Source organism: Aulonocara sp. 'chitande type north' Nkhata Bay, linkage group LG3 (genome assembly GCF_057382095.1).
Source record: "Aulonocara sp. 'chitande type north' Nkhata Bay isolate Kocher_YH1m ecotype deep benthic linkage group LG3, A_spYH_male_GT1.1, whole genome shotgun sequence".
Lineage (NCBI taxonomy): Eukaryota > Metazoa > Chordata > Actinopteri > Cichliformes > Cichlidae > Aulonocara > Aulonocara sp. 'chitande type north' Nkhata Bay.
Window position 1 is genome coordinate 47903898 of NC_141346.1, and position 21856 is coordinate 47925753.

A 21856-nucleotide genomic window follows, 5' to 3' on the forward strand; every position below is an offset into this window, starting at 1 on the left:
GTTAACCCTGATGATGTTACGCAACGCAGCGCTCAGAAGGCCAAACTACTGCGGAAGCTTTCAGTCAGTGAAAATGTCACCCAAAGATCAGCGATACACGCTGAAGGTGACCTAAACACGTAAGCAGTGGCCATTGTGACGACACACAATGCCCCAACACGTCTCGCTGCTGCAGTTTTGTTATCAGTGTTTAACATAAATGCACATTGTGGAAAGACTCATGACTGCAAAACATCCTCCCCTTTTCCTCCTGCCTGGACACTGTTTGTCCAGTATATCTAGTGTCCCTGCTGTCCCTCCTCTGCACAGGTCCAAACCATCTCAGCCTCGCTCTCCAAGTTTGTCTCCAGACTGCTCAACCTGAACTGTCCCTCCGATACACTCGTTTCTAATCTTGTCCATCCTGGTCAATGAAAGTATTAGCATCTTCAGCTTTGCCACCTCCAGCTCGGCCTCCTATCCTTTTGTCAGTGCCGCTGTCCTTAAACTATACACGAGAGCAGGTCTCACTACTGTCCTATAAACATTCCCTTTCACTCTTGTTGCAATCCTTCCATCACAGTTCACCTCTGACACGCATCACCACCCATCTCCACCCTGCCTGCACTCTCACACACCTCACCTGTGCACAGTCTGTTGCTTTGGATGGCTGACCCAGGTATTTAAACTAGTCCACGTGTAACCAACGGTTACATGTGCCTCTCTCATTCACACACACTCTGCTTGCTTCTACTGTTTAAAACACTATTATCTAACTATAACACAATAATAACACATCATTGTGTCAATAACACAATGATCAAAGTGATTTACTGATATATTGTATTTACTATTACTGTCAACCTTTTACGTTTTGCATAATATTACAGTACAGTTTTAACTAAGGCAAAACATTGTTTCAGTTATATATATTAACTACCTGCTCTTGTAAACAGCTTTAACACCACATGAGCAAATCATTTTAAAAAAAAAAAAAAAGAGAGAGATAGTGAGGTGAAATCAGATGAATCAAAGACTAAAAACTGAATTACACGAAGACGGACACAACAATGTGACAGCAGTAACCACTGTTCAGCAGCTGCAGGAAACAGATAGCAGCTGAAGATGGCATTTTGAAACTGATCACTTTTACTCACCGGCTTTGTAACTGATGGAATTTGACGCGGACACAGACTTCTTGTAACACAGGAACACGCTGGAGCCCCACTGAAAGACCGATCACACTCTTATTATGCATTTGAACTTTCATGAATGATGCTACTGAAAGAGAGCTAAGAAACTAAATTCAGACGCACCATGCCGCAGTTGAGGTTCTTGTCCACTTTGCAGAAGGTGTGCGGCGGCGTCTCGCCTTTGCTGGTGACGATGACGCAAATGTCCGTCACGGCCAGCGAATTCTGCGGCTGGACGGGTGGTGCTCGGCGGAAGGTGATGAAGATGCGCTGCGAGGTTGCAGAGCTGTTGTTGACATTCGCGCAGCGTCCGTATGGTGTTGCCTGGATGACCTCACACCCCTGGATGAGACGCTCCTTACCTTCATAGAGCACCCTGAAAGACAAAGAGTAAGTAAAAATGTTACTTTGTTTAATACATCTGAATATTTATTTATTTACTTTTTTTTCTCTCCATCAAATCCAATATTGCCAAAATCAAACTGCAACTTTAATCTGTTAAAGTTCACTTTACACATATTGTAGCCACGTTTGGTCTTCGTGCATATTCACTTTTTGTCCTCACTGAGGACCAGTACATAGTTTTACATTCACAGTTAGAGGCTAAACTCACCACCAACTTCATCTCATAAGTAGCAGAGCACCACCACACTGGTATGTGAGGTACAGACATGGAACTCAATGAAAAGAATCGGGGAACTGTTCCCAATCAATGTGATAAATAAATACAACTTACACAACCATAGAAGGATAAGAAGATCATAAATAAGAGAATGCAGGGACACTATGGGTGCTAATACAGCTTTGCCCCCCTGCAAAACCAAAGGAAAAAAAATAGCATCTCTCTCTGGTTGGTTATATTTTCCTAGCAGTAAATTTTCCAAGTAATGATCTTAACAGTCTGAAGTGAAGGTTTCCACAGAATCCTCCAAAGTAATTATTGACAGGATAAATTCCCAGGTGTCTTACGTCTATGCCTACTAGCTATTTCCATCTTCCGTGTACCAACTTTTATTTCCTGATTGGACGCAGACAATAGAAAACAGTGACAAACAGAGCAGCGCCGAAACTGATAAGAGGACATATTTGATATAAAAGAGATAAACAACTAAATTATTTCATAGATAAGAAATAAACAGCAGCTAAACCCAAAAAAGAGAAGACTGAAGTTGACAGAAACCTACAATCTAACAGAAAAGTTACCCACGTCTTAAAAAAAACAAACACATTTACTATTACTTGAATCCTGTGCTGCTCATAAGAAGACCTAGAACAACATGCCTGATTTCAATCTCCATCTGCATGATATAAAGTCACCTTACAACATCACATTATTCTCTAAACTGCGTAGACGGTTAATCTGGACACTCTGTTACCACCACAAACTGCACACTAAATATTAACACATCACATGCTCACAGTCTTGGGAAACATATTTCCACAATGGAAAAACAAACATTAGCAATCAAAGAGTCATTTTCCTTCCTCCTCTTTAGGGCTACACCGATATCTGCCTCTTTAATTGCTAAATGCTCTGCTGTGTGGAGCAGCTACTGAGTCAGGTGTTTGCTTTTTAAAATCTGATCAACCTAAACAGTAACCGTGCAAGCTGTAAACCCCAAATAATAATCAGAAAGGTGCTAAAATGAGCAGGAACTGCAGGCGGAGTTATCTGATCTAAGGGTTTTATACTAGTAACTGTAGCTTTGAGTCTCGTAAGCTGTCAGAAACATGCTTACAGAAAAACACAGAAGGACTGATTTCTGTAAACTCCACGCAGCTTTGCTTCAGTGCAATTACGTAGTTAAAATGCAAGAAACTACAATTTCTTCAGGCGCACAAATCTGACAAAGCATAAGCACCGCACTGCTACTATATGAAAGCATCCTTCCCATGGGAAACAAAGTGTATGCCAGCGAGACACTAAATAAAGGGGTTAAACTGTGGCTCTGTGGTAAGAATAATCTCTGGTTCTCCTGTTTTACAGAGAGGATCAGTGTGTGGTCAGCACTGCTTACTTTATTCTGAAAGCTCTGGTTTCTCTTTAAAGCCTCGGTAAGTCTGTCTTCAGTGAGTGATGTGATTCAGACTTAGTAGCTGACTCATTCACATCCCAGACAGTAAAGTGGTTTTCGTATCCAGCTCACAACAGATTAAACCCTTTAGATGTTACAGCTAAAACGTTCTGTGCGCTACCTGTCTCTGCAACCTGCTCGCTCCCACGTTGAATTTCACACAGCCAAGAGCTGCAGTCTGGAAAGCAATCACTGCCCCACTGTGTTGGATTTTTTTATTTTTTGCATGACTGCAGGGCTTCTGTAGCAGCATGCTCCATGTCCTCCCTTTCCATCTGGACAATGCCATGTGGGAGGCCAAAAGCTTTGACTCCTACCCTCTACAAACTAGGACTAAAAACACACTTTTTGATCCACGGGTAGAGCCAGCCGTTGCAGATATAATAGTCCTGAAACACTCCATTTATTCTGAAAAGAGTGCAGGACAAATCAAAAGAGGCCGGGAGGACAGTTGCCAGCAAAATTCTCATTTAGGCAACAAAAACAGGGTCTTAATGGGCACGGTAAGCAGTCATGCTCTGGAGCCCCGGGCTGGGAATGTTGGACAACAGAAGGAGCGATAAATGATTTACGCTTCACTAGATTTACATTTATTCACTGGACAAGCGGAAGGTGGAGTAAAAGCAAGCATCTTCTCAAACAGCTTTTGTATTAAATTCACAAATTTTACATTAGGAGTCTAAATATTTGTTAACAGTAACCCGCAAGAAGACCACGCTGTTATTCAGCCTCATCAGAGGCATAAGTGTCTCAACTGATGATGAAAGTACAAAGCAGCTTTACAAGTTTACTTCTATTTTTTTTCCTATTTGCATGCTGAGGGGGATTGCACAATCTCATGGAGGAAATATGACTTTGCATACAATCTTCTGTGTGTGCAGGGAGTCACGGCTATAAAGCGATACCTAGGAGGAGGAAATCACATTAGTAGATTCCTTACAGAATGGAAATAAAGTCTGAGGCACCAGATCGACGTTTTTTTATTTAATCCAGTCTTGATTTTGCAGAGAGGAGGGGAATCTTTCAGAGAGGGAGCAGGAGAATGCTGGCAGTTGTAACTGGAATCTCCAGTTTGTTAGCAGGAGGAAAAAAAAAAAACAAAAAAAAAAAACCCCAAAAAAAACAGGCTTTAGACAAAGCTCAGGTGTGTGAAGAACGTGAATGCCTTAAGAGGTTGCATCACTGTTCTGAAAGATGCATTACTGCATGAGATACTGCTCCTTCACTCAGGTAACAGGATAAAATGCTGCTGCTGATGAGATGTAGATTAAAAGTTCGGCTTCCTGTGACGCTAGTAAGGCTTAGGGCATACCTCGCTGCGTGAAGTGAAATATATTGGAGTTCCCTTTTAAAACATAATAGTAGGAAGCAGGGAAATTTCTATTGTCAGATACGAGCCAAGAGGCGTGGCGGAGAGGGGGAACTTTGTCACAAAATAGGGGAGAGTGAATAAACAGCTAACTCGCCTACTTCCTGAATGTCTGCAGTAATGTTTTGTCAGGTATAAAACACAAACTGACAAACCTAACAGTGGCAGGTTTTGATTGGCAGGGGGGAACCCCCCCCCCCCAAAAAACAAAAAAGGGGTTTTTGACAGTGACAGTCATCAAATGACGCTGCTGAAAAGGTTTTTTCATGTGAAATTCTGAATGATGACGTGACAGCACCGGCACACTAACGATCCACTTAGCTGATTGATCAGATTTTTCACCACAGGGCTGCTTTCTGCGTATGATCAACTGCCAGCATGTCAGCTAGCAATCTGCACAGCAATGACAGCAATTTGTAGCAGGTGTAATTGATCAGCTTGTTTCTCTTCCACACAAGCTCACTTCTCTAACCTGCCTTAATCACAATAACACAGCAAGAAATCAGAGCAGTAGGATGAACCTAAAGATTCACAACAAAGTGGATAAAAAAATAAATCTCATTCTTCATTTTTATATACTTGGCTGGATGAACCATACATATTTCATCTGTCTGAATTTACAGCTTACAGGAGAACTTGTGTACCGATTACATCATTTTAAACACATGAGTTTAAAATGATGTAGGATTTTTTTTCTCTCGTGCTATTCATCAGTTAAACCTAGTTCTAAAATTGCTAAATAACCCCACTTATAATGGTCTCCTCCTCCTGCAGGCAAATGGGCATTTGTGATTACAAACACCAGCATACTGTAAATAAATGGCTGACTCACCCGATGTCAATCAGCGGAGGTTTACCCCGTCCTCTCTTGTAGCAGAGGAAGAGCTCGGGGCTCTTGAGACTGCCATGATTAAGGTTGGCTGGCTGGCCGCTGTGGGTGCTCTCGATACAAGTGAAGCCTTCAGGCACTGTTTCCCCTGCTGACTTGTTAATGACGGCCAACTCAGTGATGGGAGCTTTGGGCCCGGTGGATTTAGTCTCCGACAGGTCCTGCTCCAGGGGCGTGGACTTGTCGGTCAGCCCGGCCACCACAAAGTAGTCGGTCACGCGGTGACCCTTGTCCTCAATCATGGCTGGATGTACCTGAGAAGAAAGAACAAAAAATTTACATTTTTGATTTCAACCTCATATACAGCAAAGCTTCTTGTAGCCTTCTATGCTATACTGTATTTAAATGTTCTTACAAAGCACATGGGTGTCAAACAGAATTAGCCTGCAAAAGACTCTAATCCAGTCCAACTGGGTGGCTCTGGAAAATGTGAAGGAGGGGATACATTTTGGATTTTTAACCAGTGGTACAGACCTCCATTTATGTAGTGAAGCAACAGATAAACAAATAAATGACAGAAAATTTCCTGTTTTTTCACCATCTACTGTAGAAATGTATGATTTATGATTTTAGGTTCAAAGTAAAACGGGACATATTCTGTCAGCTTTCAAAAAAAAAAAAAAAAAAGTTTTACAATTACAGGAGAGTCTGTGCAATGAGCTAACAGAGCATTTTCACAATTTTACACATACAATTATTACAATTTATCCCAAAGAGGCATGCTAATGTAACATGGTAGACTAATGTGCCTGTGTTAATTCAGCTCCATATTATTGTGTGAAGTTGCACTGGGTTGGGAGTGGTTTTGTGTGTGTGTGTCACATTTTTGGTGAGCCAATGGCTGGAATGGGGTTGGACTAATTAGAGGCAGGTGTACTTGATTGCACTGATACACTGGTCTACTTATAGCCCACACTACAAACACTGCTGTGTCGTTTTGTCTCTCTGTGCAGGTATGTAATGTGATGAAATCAGATATGTTTGGGATGGATGGATTTTGTGCTATGAATTCTATAGTGAAAGTGTCGTTTTGTCTCTCTGTGCAGGCCAGGGCCTATTATACGCCACAGCCTAAAGGTAGCAGAGTTGCAGAGGCTGGAGTGACCACTGGCTATATGCTTGCAGGACAAGCAACGCACTGAGGAGGTCAAAAAGCTACCCAAGGTCTTGGATAGGATCCACAGTATTTACTGCCTCACTGCTCGTAAACACAAGATGGACACAGAAAGAGCAATCATGAAGCAGAAGATGAGCGCGTCGATCAACGGGAGCTTCTTCGTTCAGGGCCATTCAGATGGTGGCGAACACACTGTCCATAGTGTTGTTTTTATTCCATTTAACATTTTATATCTTATGTATGGGCTATTTAACTATATGTGCATAAATATTTTACATGAATACATATCTTTTAAATTAAACAATATGAATGTCCAAAGTCTTTTGTGTAGCTTGATGAAGTTCTGATCGGATTTCTTTGATCAAAGTCTGTGATAAATTATTGAATTGTGTGGTCATTTGCTTGTTCATGTCCTCCCACAACTCTGATTTGATCTGTTCCATATCCTTAGCATTACAGGTCTTGTATCTTTCACCTTTGGCAGCAAAACACTGGACTGGATCAACCACTTCACCATAAACGTGTTCCCTCAGGATTAGTTCTGCTTTAATTTCTGCAAAAGTCAACTGATCATTCATTAGAATTTGTTCTGAATTCACCTCTAAGGGCAGTGTCTCTCAAGCCTTCAACCAGATGATCTCTGAGAAGAATATCTTCGTCATTCATACCTCTAGGGTCCTTCCTCTTTAACCTGAGAAAATGTTCTAGTAATCTCAGTGCAAATGAACTGATGTCTTCATGTGTTTCTTGGTGAGCGTTGAAGAACTGAGAGCGCAGGACCGAAGCAGTTGTTTTATCCCCATACAACTTATCTAACTCATTAAAATTTAGCTCAGGTGAATTACGCTTCTCTGGTGCTAGAATTAAAATCTCTCTTTTAGCCTTGCCTTCCAAGCAACAGTGTTAATTCTGCTCTAAAATCTACAGGAACTCCTTGCAAAGAAAATGTTGTCTGCAAATTACTTTTCCATTCACCTAGACTAATATCTGAATCCTTCCCTCTAAATTTAGTTGTGACCATATTAAACATAGGGATCATACCAAAGGGCCTAAACCCTGCACTAGAAACTGGTGCTTCTCTATTTGGGCCAGACTGTGATTCACTCTGATCAGTCATCTTGCTTTTGCCCACTACAGATTATGGTAGCCAGATCCTGTCGGCAACGCCAGTTGTAACACACCCAAAGAAAGATTCTAGGTCTGACCAACCGTCTCTGTCGTGGGCAAAAAGATGACAGTCAATAAAATTCTAAAAGATAATTTATTGACAAAAAAATATATCAAGAGATAAAAGATAAAACAGTCCAGTGTCCCATTTATGAATTATATAAAAAACACAGTCCCAAGGCCAGAGCCAGCTATGCCACACGGCCAGTTGCACTCCACGTGTTGCCTGTAACAGGGTTAGAAGTTGTCCTTGGAGACCCACCACCCTGCAAGCATATAGCCAGTGGTCACTCCAGCCTCTGCAACTCTGCTACCTTTAGGCTGTGGCATATAATAGGCCCTGGCCTGCACAGAGAGACAAAACGACACTTTCACTATAGAATTCATAGCACAAAATCCATCCATCCCAAACATATCTGATTTCATCACATTACATACCTGCACAGAGAGACAAAACGACACAGCAGTGTTTGTAGTGTGGGCTATAAGTAGACCAGTGTATCAGTGCAATCAAGTACACCTGCCTCTAATTAGTCCAACCCCATTCCAGCCATTGGCTCACCAAAAATGTGACACACACACACACACAAAACCACTCCCAACCCAGTGCAACTTCACACAATAATATGGAGCTGAATTAACACAGGCACATTAGTCTACCATGTTACACTAACATATTTATTTATTTTCCTAGAAAAAGCGAGATGTGTTGTTGAAACTGCACTTCGTTATCTTACATTAAAGACATGTCAGAGATTAAATCTGTAGTTAAACTTCTTTAAATTGACAGAAAGGCCAGATTGAAGATCAAAGTGGGCCGCATGTGGCACACAAGGTAAAATGACATCCTTAATGTGGGTCACGTACATCAAAGATCTGCAGGTCTGCAACTATAACTGCAGCAGAAAGTACGTCTTAGCCAGAAGAACATTTGACTTTGACACAGTAGGATGGGTTTCACATGCATTCCCCAGAAAATAAATACTGTGGTCAATGCAATGAAAGGATCCTTTAAGACTGTCGCACCCCACCGGAGCGCACACACACTAGGGAAACGCAAGATTTAACGAGGGGACTGGATCTGCTGGCATTCCCAAACACCCTTGTCACTGTATATCACCGCAATGCTCCAAACAAGTCGAGAGAGTTAAAGCTCTGGTGGCTGCGACGAGCCAAGGCAGAGCGGCCGAGGCTGGAGGAATGCTCAGAAATGCCACTGAGAGTGTAAATCAAGCAGACATCCAAGTCTACAAAACTGCTGAAATATGGTCTCAAACTGGGCTGGCACTGGTATAATGCGCCTTTAGGCATCGTGTATTGCATGTTTTCGAGGAGAACTTCTAATAGAAGTTTATGCTTTCCCAGTAAACCTTTGAGTCACAATGCCAAGTATAAAGTTCACTGTCAGGGACTTAGTAATCAGTTACAGACCAAGACGCAACACAGTCACACACTGCTGTATGGTTAAAAATGCAGAGAGCGATGGTTCATCCGCAGGATGGTTCTGCGGCTAAAACTAAAGAGTTTGTTTCCTGTTCAGTTTATAACAGGTGGTCCCTCAGTAGATAGTGAGGTAAATATGCATCTCAAATCTGCCACTTAAACAGTTAAGAAACAGAGCGAACAAGGAGAAGGTGACTTAGTTACTTTTTATAATTTCTCCCACAAGGGTTTTCACAATCAAATCACTTATTGAAGATGCAGCTTGAAGCCATAATTAAGTAGCATGGGATCATGGGATGTCTTCATCACTGCCAGTGATGATCTATCTGAAGTAACTCAGTCATTTATTGCTATTTCATTCTAATGAGCGAGCCACAAATGACGTTAGTTTGAGTAATTCCTGAAGATCATATAAGCCAACGACCACCCATAAAGCCACCACAGACAACATTATGAGTTAAAATCAATAGTGGGGCAGCCTGCCACTGTTCTCTTTACTAGCATGTTGATTATTGTCATAATGTTATACTCGGCAGGAAACTACAAATAAAACAGAGCGGTACATTAAATATAATTATGTATTTCTCCTGGTCTTTACATTTTTGGAAGCATAATGTAAGTAGGCAAGTGAAGAAATATATAAAACCAGTCATTTTGGGGTGTTTAAAAAGGGAAAAGGTTCCACATTAGAGTCTTAAGGCAAGCGCGTCTATGCCCTCTTCAAAGAGCTTTTAGGACCAACTCAGGAAGTTCGGTTTTTCCACTGGTGAGTCAGCATCTGCAGCAGGACAGAAAAAGAAGCCACTTTGTACAGCCACAGACAGCCCTGAACTTTATGACACAGCTTAATGCAGTTCTTTGTAGTCTTCTTGTTTCTATTTTTACCGGTCGACATGATAACGCACTGCAATAATGCCACGGTATTATCATGAAGCAACAATGCAGGCAATCTGAAAGTTGGGAGAGGTAAAAATCAAAAAGAATACACGTGAGGCTACGTTTGTGTGCAGGAGGCTGCAGTTCAAGGTGTGGTAGATCGGCCTACCTGGGAGGAAATATTCAGCTACAGTGAGGCAAACGCACCAAACACACTTTCCACACAGTTTCAAATCCTTTCTAGATTCTCAACCACTGACAGCATACATTCTGGGACAACCACGGTATAATCTGTGTCACAGACATTTCAAGTTATGTTTCATTATTGTCACACAGGACATGACTCATTGAAACGAAGAATTCATGCAGTGCCACTTTCTGGGCTCAAACTTGGCTTGCTGCCTATGAGAATGTGCCAAAATTGATTTGTTTCGAGAAGACTGCCAGCTCTACGGTCCAGGTAACTTTCAACAGTTAAAACTGGACATCTTCCCAGGATATGGCCTCCTTTTCATTACAATGCTGGGAAAACGCTCCAGTAAAAAGAGCCGAGTGCAATGCGTCAACACAGCCATTTAAGCAGCGAAACCAGTAAAGGTTAATGTCGTGTGGCGGAATGATTTCTACTTTTACCACCAACAGAAAACGCAATAAAAAAGTGCATTAATGAGGACAGGAGGTAAGAGGCAGGAGGGATCCGCGATCTATCGAGATCTATCTGACCGGGTTTACTCACTTCAGTCAATAACGTCTATTTATCTCTGTACTCATGGCCGTGTGTTTATTTGCTCTACGTTTAGTCATGTCCCCGATACTTGTTTATTTTTGTGTCTACATATCACTACTATTATGTGACAACATCATTGCAGAGGCAGAGTTAAGACTTATTGCTCTGAAAAGATTTACTGCACAGTATCCATGGCTACATCTCACTTGTCAAAAACCTGTTTAAAAGCAAAATGCCGTTTTCTCCATATTTGCACAGCAACAAACCACACTGTTAAATGTGCTCTCACCAAAGTGGCCAATAAATGTTCTCTGGTGGTTTAAACATTGACTGGATGGGCTTTCTGTGTTTGTGGGTAAATAAGTGCCTCTTTACAGCCAAAACACTTGACATGGAAAATGGTCCAGGGAGTCTGTTACAAATGAGCAGTTGTTTCAAAAGTTTAGTCCACAAACATGAACTGACCATCAGCTTCTAAGCCAGTAACTGAAATTTAACGTTTATTTTAATTTACAATTACAATATGCTAAACCCATAGACTGTATGTAAAAGATGGATATAGTCAGCGGTGCACATATTAGTTTATAAAATACATCTTAGGAGTTTGGAGTCTGATATTGTGGAGCCAGAAAACAAATGAGTTTCAATTTATCAGCTAATGCCAACTTACCTCCAAAACAAAGACCCTACATTAATACAAAGAAAACAGAGAAACCCCCAACAAGAGCAAGTGCTTTGGCGACAGTGGGAAAGAAAAACTCCCTTTTAACAGGAAGAAACCTCCAGCAGAATTACGCTCAGGAGGAAGAGCCATCTGTCACGAGCAGTTGGGGGTGAGGGGAGGAAGACAGGACAAACACTCGCAAAAACATACATTCTTAGGTGGTCTGCTAGAATATTTTAACCACACTGAAAGAAACATTTGTGTAAGTAATTAATTGAAAAATATACTAAAAACAAAGTCAAGATAGTAGTGGTGGTAGTGATAATGGTGGTGGTGGCAGTGGTGGAGAGGACAAAGGCAGTAATTGTGAGGTGCAGACAGTACAGTGCCAATGTTTCCTAATATCATTAAGCAAAAAGGTGTAAAAAATACATAAAAAGGAAAAAATAAAAGTATAAAAATTATTCACCTAATTTAAGTTCACACTACTTTCTCCCAAAATTTCTCTTTGTCACCACACGTTATGTTGGCTTTATAGTACCACATTTGTATCTGTTTCCATGGGTATATGCTACACAAACCACAACAGACCACAGCTTAATGTGGAAGATACTCGTGTGCAGGTCAAACGCTGATTGGCTGAAACAATAAAGGAAGTGACTGTGGAGTTAACAAACTGCAGAAGCGTGAAAAACCATCAAAGACAGCATGAAAAGCACAGACATGAAGAACAGTCAGAGTCATTTCAGCTCTTTGTATCTTGTAACTTGGCTCTTTTCTCTGGCTGATTGATAGACCAGCAACGGCTCCCTGGTGACAGCAGACAAATATGAAACCTCAAAAAACCATAAAACCATGAAAAAGCCATTATACTTAATTTATGGTGCTGCAAGTGCGTATTTGCCTACGAAGAGAGGTTTTCAACCAATGGAAACGTGCTGCCTCCAAATCTCAACTGCACATTGTTCGAGTGTGTCGGCCGTATGCTGATTGGTTGACAAGTTGACCGGAAAAACTGAGTTCACGGCACCAAAAATACAGACAGCAGCTCCACGGACACTTTTCGTTATTTTCAATACTCAGTTTCACTTCAGCTCTTTTTATGTTAGAACTTGGCTCAAATAAGAGTACACGTCAATGCTCCCAGAGGAGTCAAGCTAGGCTAAACACTTAGTTGAGCTGTGGTGGCGTAGGAGCAAGAGGGACACACGCATACACATTTATTTCCCATTAAAGGGGCTATGCCAGCAAGAAAGCAACAAAGAGTGGCAGTGGCCAAAAGAGTGAGCGGTGAAAATGAAATAAAAGCAAAGTTCAAAGCTCCCAGTGTAGACACAGTGTAAGCCCTCGTGTACTTATGCTAAAGGGAACTGCAGTTACTTTGAGCAAAACCTTTTATGTTATGATCATTTGAGCCATAAGATAAAAATATTGATTATAGCTGGATACAATACAAGGAGGGAGTTGGGTAGGTTTGACTACCTGAATATATCCCTAATGAGATACAGTGAGGCAAATGAAATGTAATTTTCATCGACTGCCTTCATTGTTACAGTAGTTCAGGCTGTGGACCAGTCATGTAACAGCAACTACTCAACAGTGCCTCGTTTTCTTGTATTTAGAAGAAAGTGATCAGCAGGAAAGGACTTTAGGTTCCTTTTCTTGACTTGTAAGAGTCGGCTTTGCTGGATATCATGCACAGTTTAACCTCTGCATGCCATCTCCTGTAAAACAGTCATGCTGGCATGAAAAATATCAAGGCTGTGAGTCATACAGCTTCCTAAGATAATTGGCATAGATTACCACTTAGGGGTTTTGCTTCCCTGTGAATTTTCACTAAACCAGTGAAGCACTTCACAAAAAATGCTAAAATACAACATCGAGGCTGGCGTGCCATTCATGACACTTGGTATGACATTTTGCTTTCATGCAATTAGCCCCCCTTTTTTCAAAAAAAAAATAAATTCAGTACTGAATTAAACAAATGCTGCAGCGAGAGCACTGACAGGGACTAGAAAGGGAGAGCATGTTTCGACCAAACTGGCTTCTCTTCATTGGCTCCCTGTTAAATCCAACATCCTTAATCAGGAATAATCAAGCGTAATCTTATCTTAAAGAACTCATAGTAACATATCATCCCAAATGAGCACCCCTCTACTCTGGAACCAGCACCCAGTTTGGATCCAGGAGCCAGACACCCTCTCTACTTTCAAGACTGGGCTTAAAACGTTCCTTTTTGATAAAGCATAAAGTTGTGACTGCATCAGGTGACCCTGAACTCTCCCTTAGTTACACTACAATAAGCCTAGGCTGCATGAGGCTTCCCATGATGCACTCTCTATGTATTTACACAACCCTCTGCATTTAATCATTAGTTATTATTCATCTCTGGCTCTCTTCCACTCAGTGTTTTTTGTCCGCCCTTCTTTAAACCCTTCTAGAGAGTCCTTACTGTTAAACCGGGGTTTTTCCCTTCCTACTGTCAACAAGTGGATGTTCAGGTCATATTTGTATTTTTGTAGGCTCTTTCCTTACAATATAAAGCACCTTGAGGCACCTGCTGCCGTGATTTGGCACTATGTAAATAAAACTGAACTGCGGTTATCATATTACCTAGGTTTCACTGTTGTGCTGCATTAATATTATTTCTAATAAGTTAACAGAAGTTAATGCAGGTTGACGTAAATACTTGTTGTCATTTTGAGCCATGATCAATGACATCCACCACAGAGAAACCACCGCATATCATTTCCTGTTTTCAGAAAATGGGTCATTGAAGGAACACGTTATTTGCTGTTACCAGGTTGCTATTAGAACTGGGATTAATCTGTGATAGTTTATACTACATTGATTGTGTGCACTAAAGAGGGTAGGTTAGCCACTGAATAGCTCATACAGCTACTGATATCTGTCACTGTGGAGCACAATCAGGTCACATCCACCAACGGCACTGACATTGCTTATCTTCTTTTCTCGCAGGGCCAAACATCCCCTGATGTCATCAGGTGCGCCCACAGTGGCGGGCACAATACTTTAAAGCATGAAGCCCTAGAGAGTCCCACGTGCATTTACCACACGCCCCACAACCATACAAATATCTCTTCTCGACAGCTTATAATACATGCCGCTGCCATAGCAACCGAGGCCCAACAATACCAGGCTGCACGACCCTGAGCTGCGACTAGTGTTACTCTGGCTGAGGAAATTGATCTTTCAAGGGTACATTCAGCTTAGCTGCCATGCTCTCTGTAAAGGCAGACTCGGAGACTTCTGAAAAAAGCCTAGTTTTAGTTTTAGACATACATGAAAGACAATAGCAGCAAAGCAAATTTTATTGCTACCTTTATCGTCTGGCGAGCAAATAAAACTATGTACTCGTCTTAAACGCCGGTGTTGACAAGAAATTAGAGCTAAAAGCTTTAAAGTATTCATAAACAGAGGTGAAAGCTGCATCCGGGGTTGTCTGCCCTTTTAATGGCAAGCAACATGAGAGGGATGGGGCGAAAAAAATACCTGTTAATCTGAAGAAAATCTTACAGTGCTTATGGTTCAAGGGTCAAACTGGCAGACAAACTGTTCCATTACATTTTCACTACACTGAAGTCTTGTGTTGTAATTTGAGACCATGCCTCTAAAAAGGTAGTGCCCTGCCCCTCCCTTTCCATTTGAAAACCTGTTCCTCTGTTACTCGTGAGGCCTGATGATCGTGTGACACGCTCTTTGTCTGGTTTTCACTCAGAGAACCGTGACAAAGACAAAAAAACCTCCGACCAAAAATGATCAATTTATAGCAATACTCTCACTGAGAGTTAAAGATCTAGATAAACTGATTATCCCATCATATCCACCAAATATTTTAAAAAAAAAAAAAAAAAAAAAGGAGGATGCAAACTATTTTGATGGAAAGACAATTTGTGCCTTTTCAGCATTCATAACCACCATTTTTTTTAAATCAATAACCCCTGAAAAAGCCAAATCAACAACTCCTGGAGCACAGCTTCCTGTCTTAGTTGGATTTGCAGTGACAACAACTGCATTGTCATCCCTCAGTAGGGCTTGTTTGTAATATAATCAGAACTTTCAAGCAACTGTGATCAATAGGGAGGGGACAGGGAGGGCACCTATACAGATATTATGGGACCAGACAAGGTGCAGTGAATACCCCAAAATGTAAAATAAAAAAAGGAATCCGTATCTTGTAATACAACATTTCAAATCAGCTCACTAACAGTACTCTAAGCCATTCATTAAAATACTGGATTTTCCTGCACTACAAAGGAGTTTGTGGGGGACACTGGTCTTAACTCACTTGCAAACATGCCAAAGGGACCTCAACAACCCCTGAGGGCAGAGGGAAACTCAAGTTGGCTAGAGAAATGCAGAGAAAGGGACAGAAAAAAAAAACAGAGATTTCTCTATTTAGGTGGAACCCCTTACTCTATCCCCTCATGGTATGCCCCACGATGATCTCATCCCTTTTACACAAAAGAGCTTGGAGGCTCGTTCCCCAGGGGGGGGAACCAAAGAGCCTGTCTGCGATTACGCGCATGCACAAGATTGTGTGTGTTTGTGCGCGATGCTGGACAACAGCGAGTGCTGTGTCCGTCTCGGTTACTTCAGCAGGAGCCCTGCCTTGCACATCCACTCACAGCTTGCCTGAAACAGCTGCTGAGCCACGCTGTATCACACTCTGCAGCACCAGAGCCTGCTTCAAGTGGCACTCTGTAGTTCTGGGCTTTGGATGATCTGAAGAGCAAAGTGGCCCTCTCTGCCACCTGTCATCACAGTGTGCTGTCAGTGGCTTAGGCCAGACTGAGTACAAGGTGCCAGTGAGGTGATGAAACCGCCACTTTACAAGGAGACAACCACAGGAGGGGGAGAGAAAAAAACATGGAATGCTGCTTTTAGGGCAGATAAAGGAAAGCCGGTAGAGCTGATGTATGATTGCATTCATACGGCGTGAGCTGAAGTATGCACGCACATACATAGTTGGCTGTTAAAGTGCGGTCTAGAAATACCTCACTCTGCTCATTAATCTCAACAGCACGCTGTGATGAACCTAAAAGCCAGACTTAACAGAAGTGATCCACATCAGCCTTCAAGTAATTACGACAGTAAGGAAAGTCTTTCAGAAATGTTCCAACAAGGTCATGTGCACTTGCAAGAAATGCCTCTTACCATTCAATATTTGCTGTTCAGCGTGTGTGTGTGAGAGAGGTGGAGTCTGTGTGATAGCTCGGCATTATCAAATCCATATGCTAACAACACCTCCCTCTCTCTGTAGTGCTTGAATAAAGCCGAAGACCTGCCGTGAACGCTGCTTTTTTTACACATAAATGTCTACATAAAGTTCAATTTCATGTAAGCACAGACGGCAGTTGTCAACAAGCTTCTCAGAATAGGCATCTGGTTGGCAAATCACACTGATGACAGACAGAACGGATGACGCTGCTTGTTGTTGCTGCTGCTTCAGGCTATTTGAATTTGAGCTTTTGGGCATCAGCTCTAACTTAAGTTATTAAAAAAAAAACCAAAAAAACCCACCTCTATATTTCACAATTTTACAGGTTTTAAGCAAGGTGTGTCTCCCACTTGTAACAGATTATTACATATTTACATATTAAAAAATGAACTGAATCCCTGCTGTTTCAGCACTATGACAAACACCCATATTGTCTGCTCCCTCCTAGTATGTTAACTCTAAATCTTGAACTCTAAGCAGTCCAACACTTTCAGAGATAGCATCAGCGCTAACGCTAAAGGCAGTCAGGAGTGACGTGGAATGAATTCTAATGAGCGGAGCAGAAAATTTTCCACTTTTCTTCCTGGATCACAGTGGGTCTCTAATTCCACTGTGTGAAGCAGGTGGGGTTGTTTTTTTCTTTTTTAAGAAAACGAGGCACTTTACTGAAACCTGTCAAAAGCAGCATTTAGACCACACATTCCCTCAAAAATATGACTATTTACAGTTAAAATCCGCTTGGGTAGATGCAAGGAGCGAAGGCAGGCTTAGCAGAAACGTCACAAGACTGCCTCCCTCCTGAAGCGTGACAAGCCGGTGGACACAGAGCATTCTTTCCACTGTAAGGAGACGGGAGAGAGAAGGCAAACTCATTGCTCGTACTAACTAGCTGGGTCTACACCGACTCAGAGGGAGAGCTACTGAAAGAAAACAACAGACATGCTGGCACACCACAGCAGAGTACAAGGGTCAGAGGAGGGAAGCAGGTTACCTGAGAGGGAAGAGGAGCGGATTACAAGTGCCTTCCTGCTGCTCTTTGGCTACAAACAACTATGTTGAGTTTGGTTTAACTTAAGAGGTGCAAACAGGCGGCTTAACAGAACGCACAGTGCTTCTTCAGGTACACATTGGCTCCAAAGAGACAAGAAACCACGATCTGTCCGCTAATTGTGTAGAAACACCTTGAGAAAAGAAAAAAAAAAAAAAAGTGTGACTGTAAATGAAATGATAAGCCTGCAAAAGCGTCCTTGATTCAGATATTACAGCATTGCTGGCACTAACCTCTGAGCTCTTCATGGAGGAAAACTTTCTTTACACAAGCACAAATATTACACAGTGAATGGTTTATACAAACACTGCGAAATCTGACTTTGAAAGATTTTAAATAGTTGAAAGGCTGACCACATGTGCTTAACACTGAATACTGAAAGGAAACAGAAACGAAAATGCCATTAAAGACACACACAAGAGTTTCTCTGCAACCTCCGAATGAGCTGAAGATACAGACAACTAAAGCTCGAATGATATTAGGCTATTTGGCGATATATCAGTATCAGCATTTGTAACGGCCAATACATGAAAATTTAAAGAGTACAGAAGCTATGAGAGAAACACCCTTTAATCAAGTTATGAGTGTTGATGTTACGTAGTTTTTCCACCAGGGACTCACCAACAACAACTAGCTAATCCAATCTGAGTTGGACAGATAGTTAACTGATAATCCATGAGTTGTTTCGACAGTAAAACACGACAATTCATAATCAGCACTGTCACATTATCTTAGTAAGGACTCATAAATAAAGACACGCAACAACTGTTAATGAAATCTGTTTATGTTCTGTGCGTCTGGCAGAAAATGAAATATCGGCCGATGTATCAGATTTTTAAATCATCAAGTATTGGCATCGGTCTTAAAAATTCTGTATTGATCAGGATGTAGAGACACCTGGTGAAAGAGGCAAAGAAGCAGGGCTGAAAAAGACAGCAGACACAGGTGAGACAGAGTAATCCATGTCTCGGAAAATTTCAGTTCCAGCCAGCCAAACCCCACAAAACAGTACACACCAACGGCAAACAGCGAAAGAAGCTAGATGGTCAACTGGACACTTAACATAGTACATAACTGCCAGCTTGATCCCATTTGACTGCAGGCTGATTATGTCTTATGACAGCATTTATAGTAGGTTTTAGTGACAGTGTTGGTGTGCTTGACAATCTCATTTTGCAACAAAAAAGAATCACTGAAGTGAGATAACTTTATCTGCTTAGATAAAACAGATTGGAAAAACAACAACAACAACAACAACAACAACAACTTTGAGGACATAACTTACAGTTGAAATAAAAGATGATAAATTGTATTACGTGTTTTTAGCTTATCACAAAATGTTAAAAATCAAGCTATCATCAGATCATGAGTGAAATATTGTGATAATGTATTGTGGGGGTCTGGTGATTCCCACTACTTAACAGAAAATGTTAGTGTATTCTGCCTACTTTTTGTTTTTCATATTTATGTATTGCTATAACAGGAAAACTAAAAAGAAAATGTTAGCTAACTGAGTTTATTTAAAAAAACAACAACTAGGGTTCTAAGTCGTTAGTCTGTCTTCAAAAAGTGAGCATGCCATGCTGGGTGGTATAATTTGATGGAAGGAGTTAAAGCAAGCAGGGGTGGTTAACACTGTCAAAACAATGTGACTCAAACAAGTTGAACTTTCATTTATAGAACGAATCATTCATTGACATGAAAGTGTCAGTTGATGTTGGGACTCCAATAAGCTCTTCAAACTCTGAGAAAACTGACAGTGAAAGTGTGGGTGATAAATCAACCTGAAAGTGTCAACTCAAGTGGAGGCTGAAGGGGGGATAAAGGTAGCTCCACCGTGCTATTTGCCGGGTGAGGTAGAGTGAACACAACTGTGAATGAAAGAATGAAGCAGATCACACGGGTACGCTCTAACGTATCTCAACATATCACTCTCCCACTGAATAAATACTGCCTGTTGCTGCTGCTCCTTTGAGCCAATCCACCTCCTTCCCCCCAGTCACCTGACAGAGCCTTTGGAAGGCCACAAAGTGCAAGTTCAATGTACACAAAGCCACCGCGCAGCCATGACTCACTTTATACCTGCAGTATTGTAGAGGTTATAGTGGGAGGAAACGTTTGCTCCACTCCTCTTTCCCAGCGCCTGTCAGGGCAAGCCAAGGTCAAGGAAGAGGGTTTATTTTATTTTGTTTCCACGTGGCAACGGCTCAGTGGATTCTGCCAGAGCAATTTCCATGTTTTTCACACTCCGCGTGCCTCGATTATCCTGTCATTACACAGCATTCCTGCAGCCAGCTCAGTTGGTAAAACACCTAATTGAAATTATGAATACTTTGAGCACAACAGAAGAGGAAGTGCCAAGCTGAGCTCTGCTGGAACTTGTACCATCGGAGCAGAAATATCACATGCCAGTCATGATTCACCACAGCTGTGATGGGAGCACGGAGCAGAGGGAGCACTCTGCTAACCTCAGGGGTTAGACTGCTGCTGACTGGCAAGCAGTCAAGTGCTGAGGCATAGATATGTGAGCACCTTGGCGCTGCATAGTGCCACATCATACACGGCTAGGAAAAGGATGAAAAGCAAACTCACAAAGAAGTCAGACCAGTTGATCCTCTACACGAACACGGCGCTGACTGCATGACAAGAAGGTCCTGCTAAAATTGAGCTTTAAACCCCAACACACATTTTGATCCCACGCAGGAAGTTGGGTTTGTTTCTGGGAGCAGACACCTGCAAGGGTAGACAGACTCCAGGAGAGCTGAGTCTGATTATCTGGCGACAGGGAGGGCCCGGGGAGGAGAGGCGAGCAGGAGCAGCAAGAGGAGGCGGCGGAGGAGAGGGGTGTTATGTTCCCAACTGTTGCATCCCAACCTTAAGTAGGTCAACTTTGATGCAGGAAATACACCTCGTCGTGGGTATAACAAAAGAAATTTCCTCCCATGATCACCCCGAGCGCTCATACGTGGCTCTCTCTCTCTCTTTCCGTGGTTGGATAACACGCTGAAAGTGCAGCAGCGCAACACCAGGAAAATGCATTTACAGCGGCTGAGCGCACTCACACACAGCGAAAGTTAACCTAATGCACTTCATCCACTCCCTCTCATTTCCACAACATGCCGCGATCCCTAACGGTTATCTCCACGGAACAAAACACGAGTACTTACCAGCTGTTTACACCGCAGTGAGAAACAGAGACAATGTTGACATGTAGGCAACTTGCTTGTTTTACCTCCTCGAAGTACCCCGCAGACTTATTTGTGCAAAGCAAAAACAAAAAAACTGGTCAAACCAGAACGGCAAGTTAAAAAGAAGGGTGAAAACGCCACTCGGAAATACTCCTTTGTACTTTGCTAGTTACTTCTTCGCCACACTTTCATCTGAAGTTGTCGGCGGAGGCAGGCGCCATGTTTGTGTCTGGGCTGATAGAGTTAGAGCTTTCCTCTGAACCTCTCGCTCTCTCTCGCTCTCTCTCTCTCAGACTGGAACCGCCCAGAGAAAAGGAAACGCTGCTAACAAACCACCGCTGCAACTGACAGCGCGAGCAAGCGCGCTCGCGAACAAGGAGCCGCTTCTGGTGAATCCTTTCAAAGTAAAAGACTTTGAAATGATTTTCAACTTTTTGATGCAATTCACGCTGCATGTGTGTATTTTATATAAGTTAATATTCTGTCAATTGGGGGGGGGGGGGGGGGGGGGGACATAAGGTGGAGGGCAAAGAATCCAACCGGCCCCCTGGAAGACTTTGGAAAATGTGATAGATTTTGAACTGCTAGCTGCATTGTCGTGGGTTTTGCAGCTTTTCTTATCGATAAAGACTCCACCTTATTTGCCACTGATATCGCATTAACGTAGTTATGTAATAGATCAACAATTGAATAACAGAAAAGCTCCAGTTTTTCTACTAGCTACAACAGAAATTTCTGTTTTTTATTATGATAGGTCCACATTAAAAACAACCCGTTTGTTAAACCTGTAAATTAACAAAAACATTGTTTTTATAAATACATGACTGTCTGGGCAGTTAAATTTTACTCATTTATCATGTAAAGAAACTGAGATGTACT

At 42.0% G+C, this 21856-nt stretch overlaps 1 protein-coding gene across 2 annotated transcripts in view; it reads right to left on the reverse strand.

Moving 5' to 3' along the window:
* The window catches only part of LOC147335926 (DENN domain-containing protein 4C-like), a 38785-nt gene extending 17475 nt beyond the window's left edge, over positions 1-21310 (reverse strand). For both annotated transcript variants that reach the window (XM_086283970.1, XM_086283964.1), the window contains exons 1-4: positions 20957-21310; positions 5449-5759; positions 1296-1548; positions 1137-1206 (exon numbers count right to left, since the gene is read on the reverse strand). In XM_086283970.1, coding sequence (XP_086140096.1) covers positions 1137-1206; positions 1296-1548; positions 5449-5747 — 622 coding nt within the window. In that variant the 5' untranslated portion in view covers positions 5748-5759; positions 20957-21310. The remainder of the gene's footprint in view (positions 1-1136; positions 1207-1295; positions 1549-5448; positions 5760-20956) is intronic.
* Between the last annotated feature and the right edge of the window lie 546 nt (positions 21311-21856).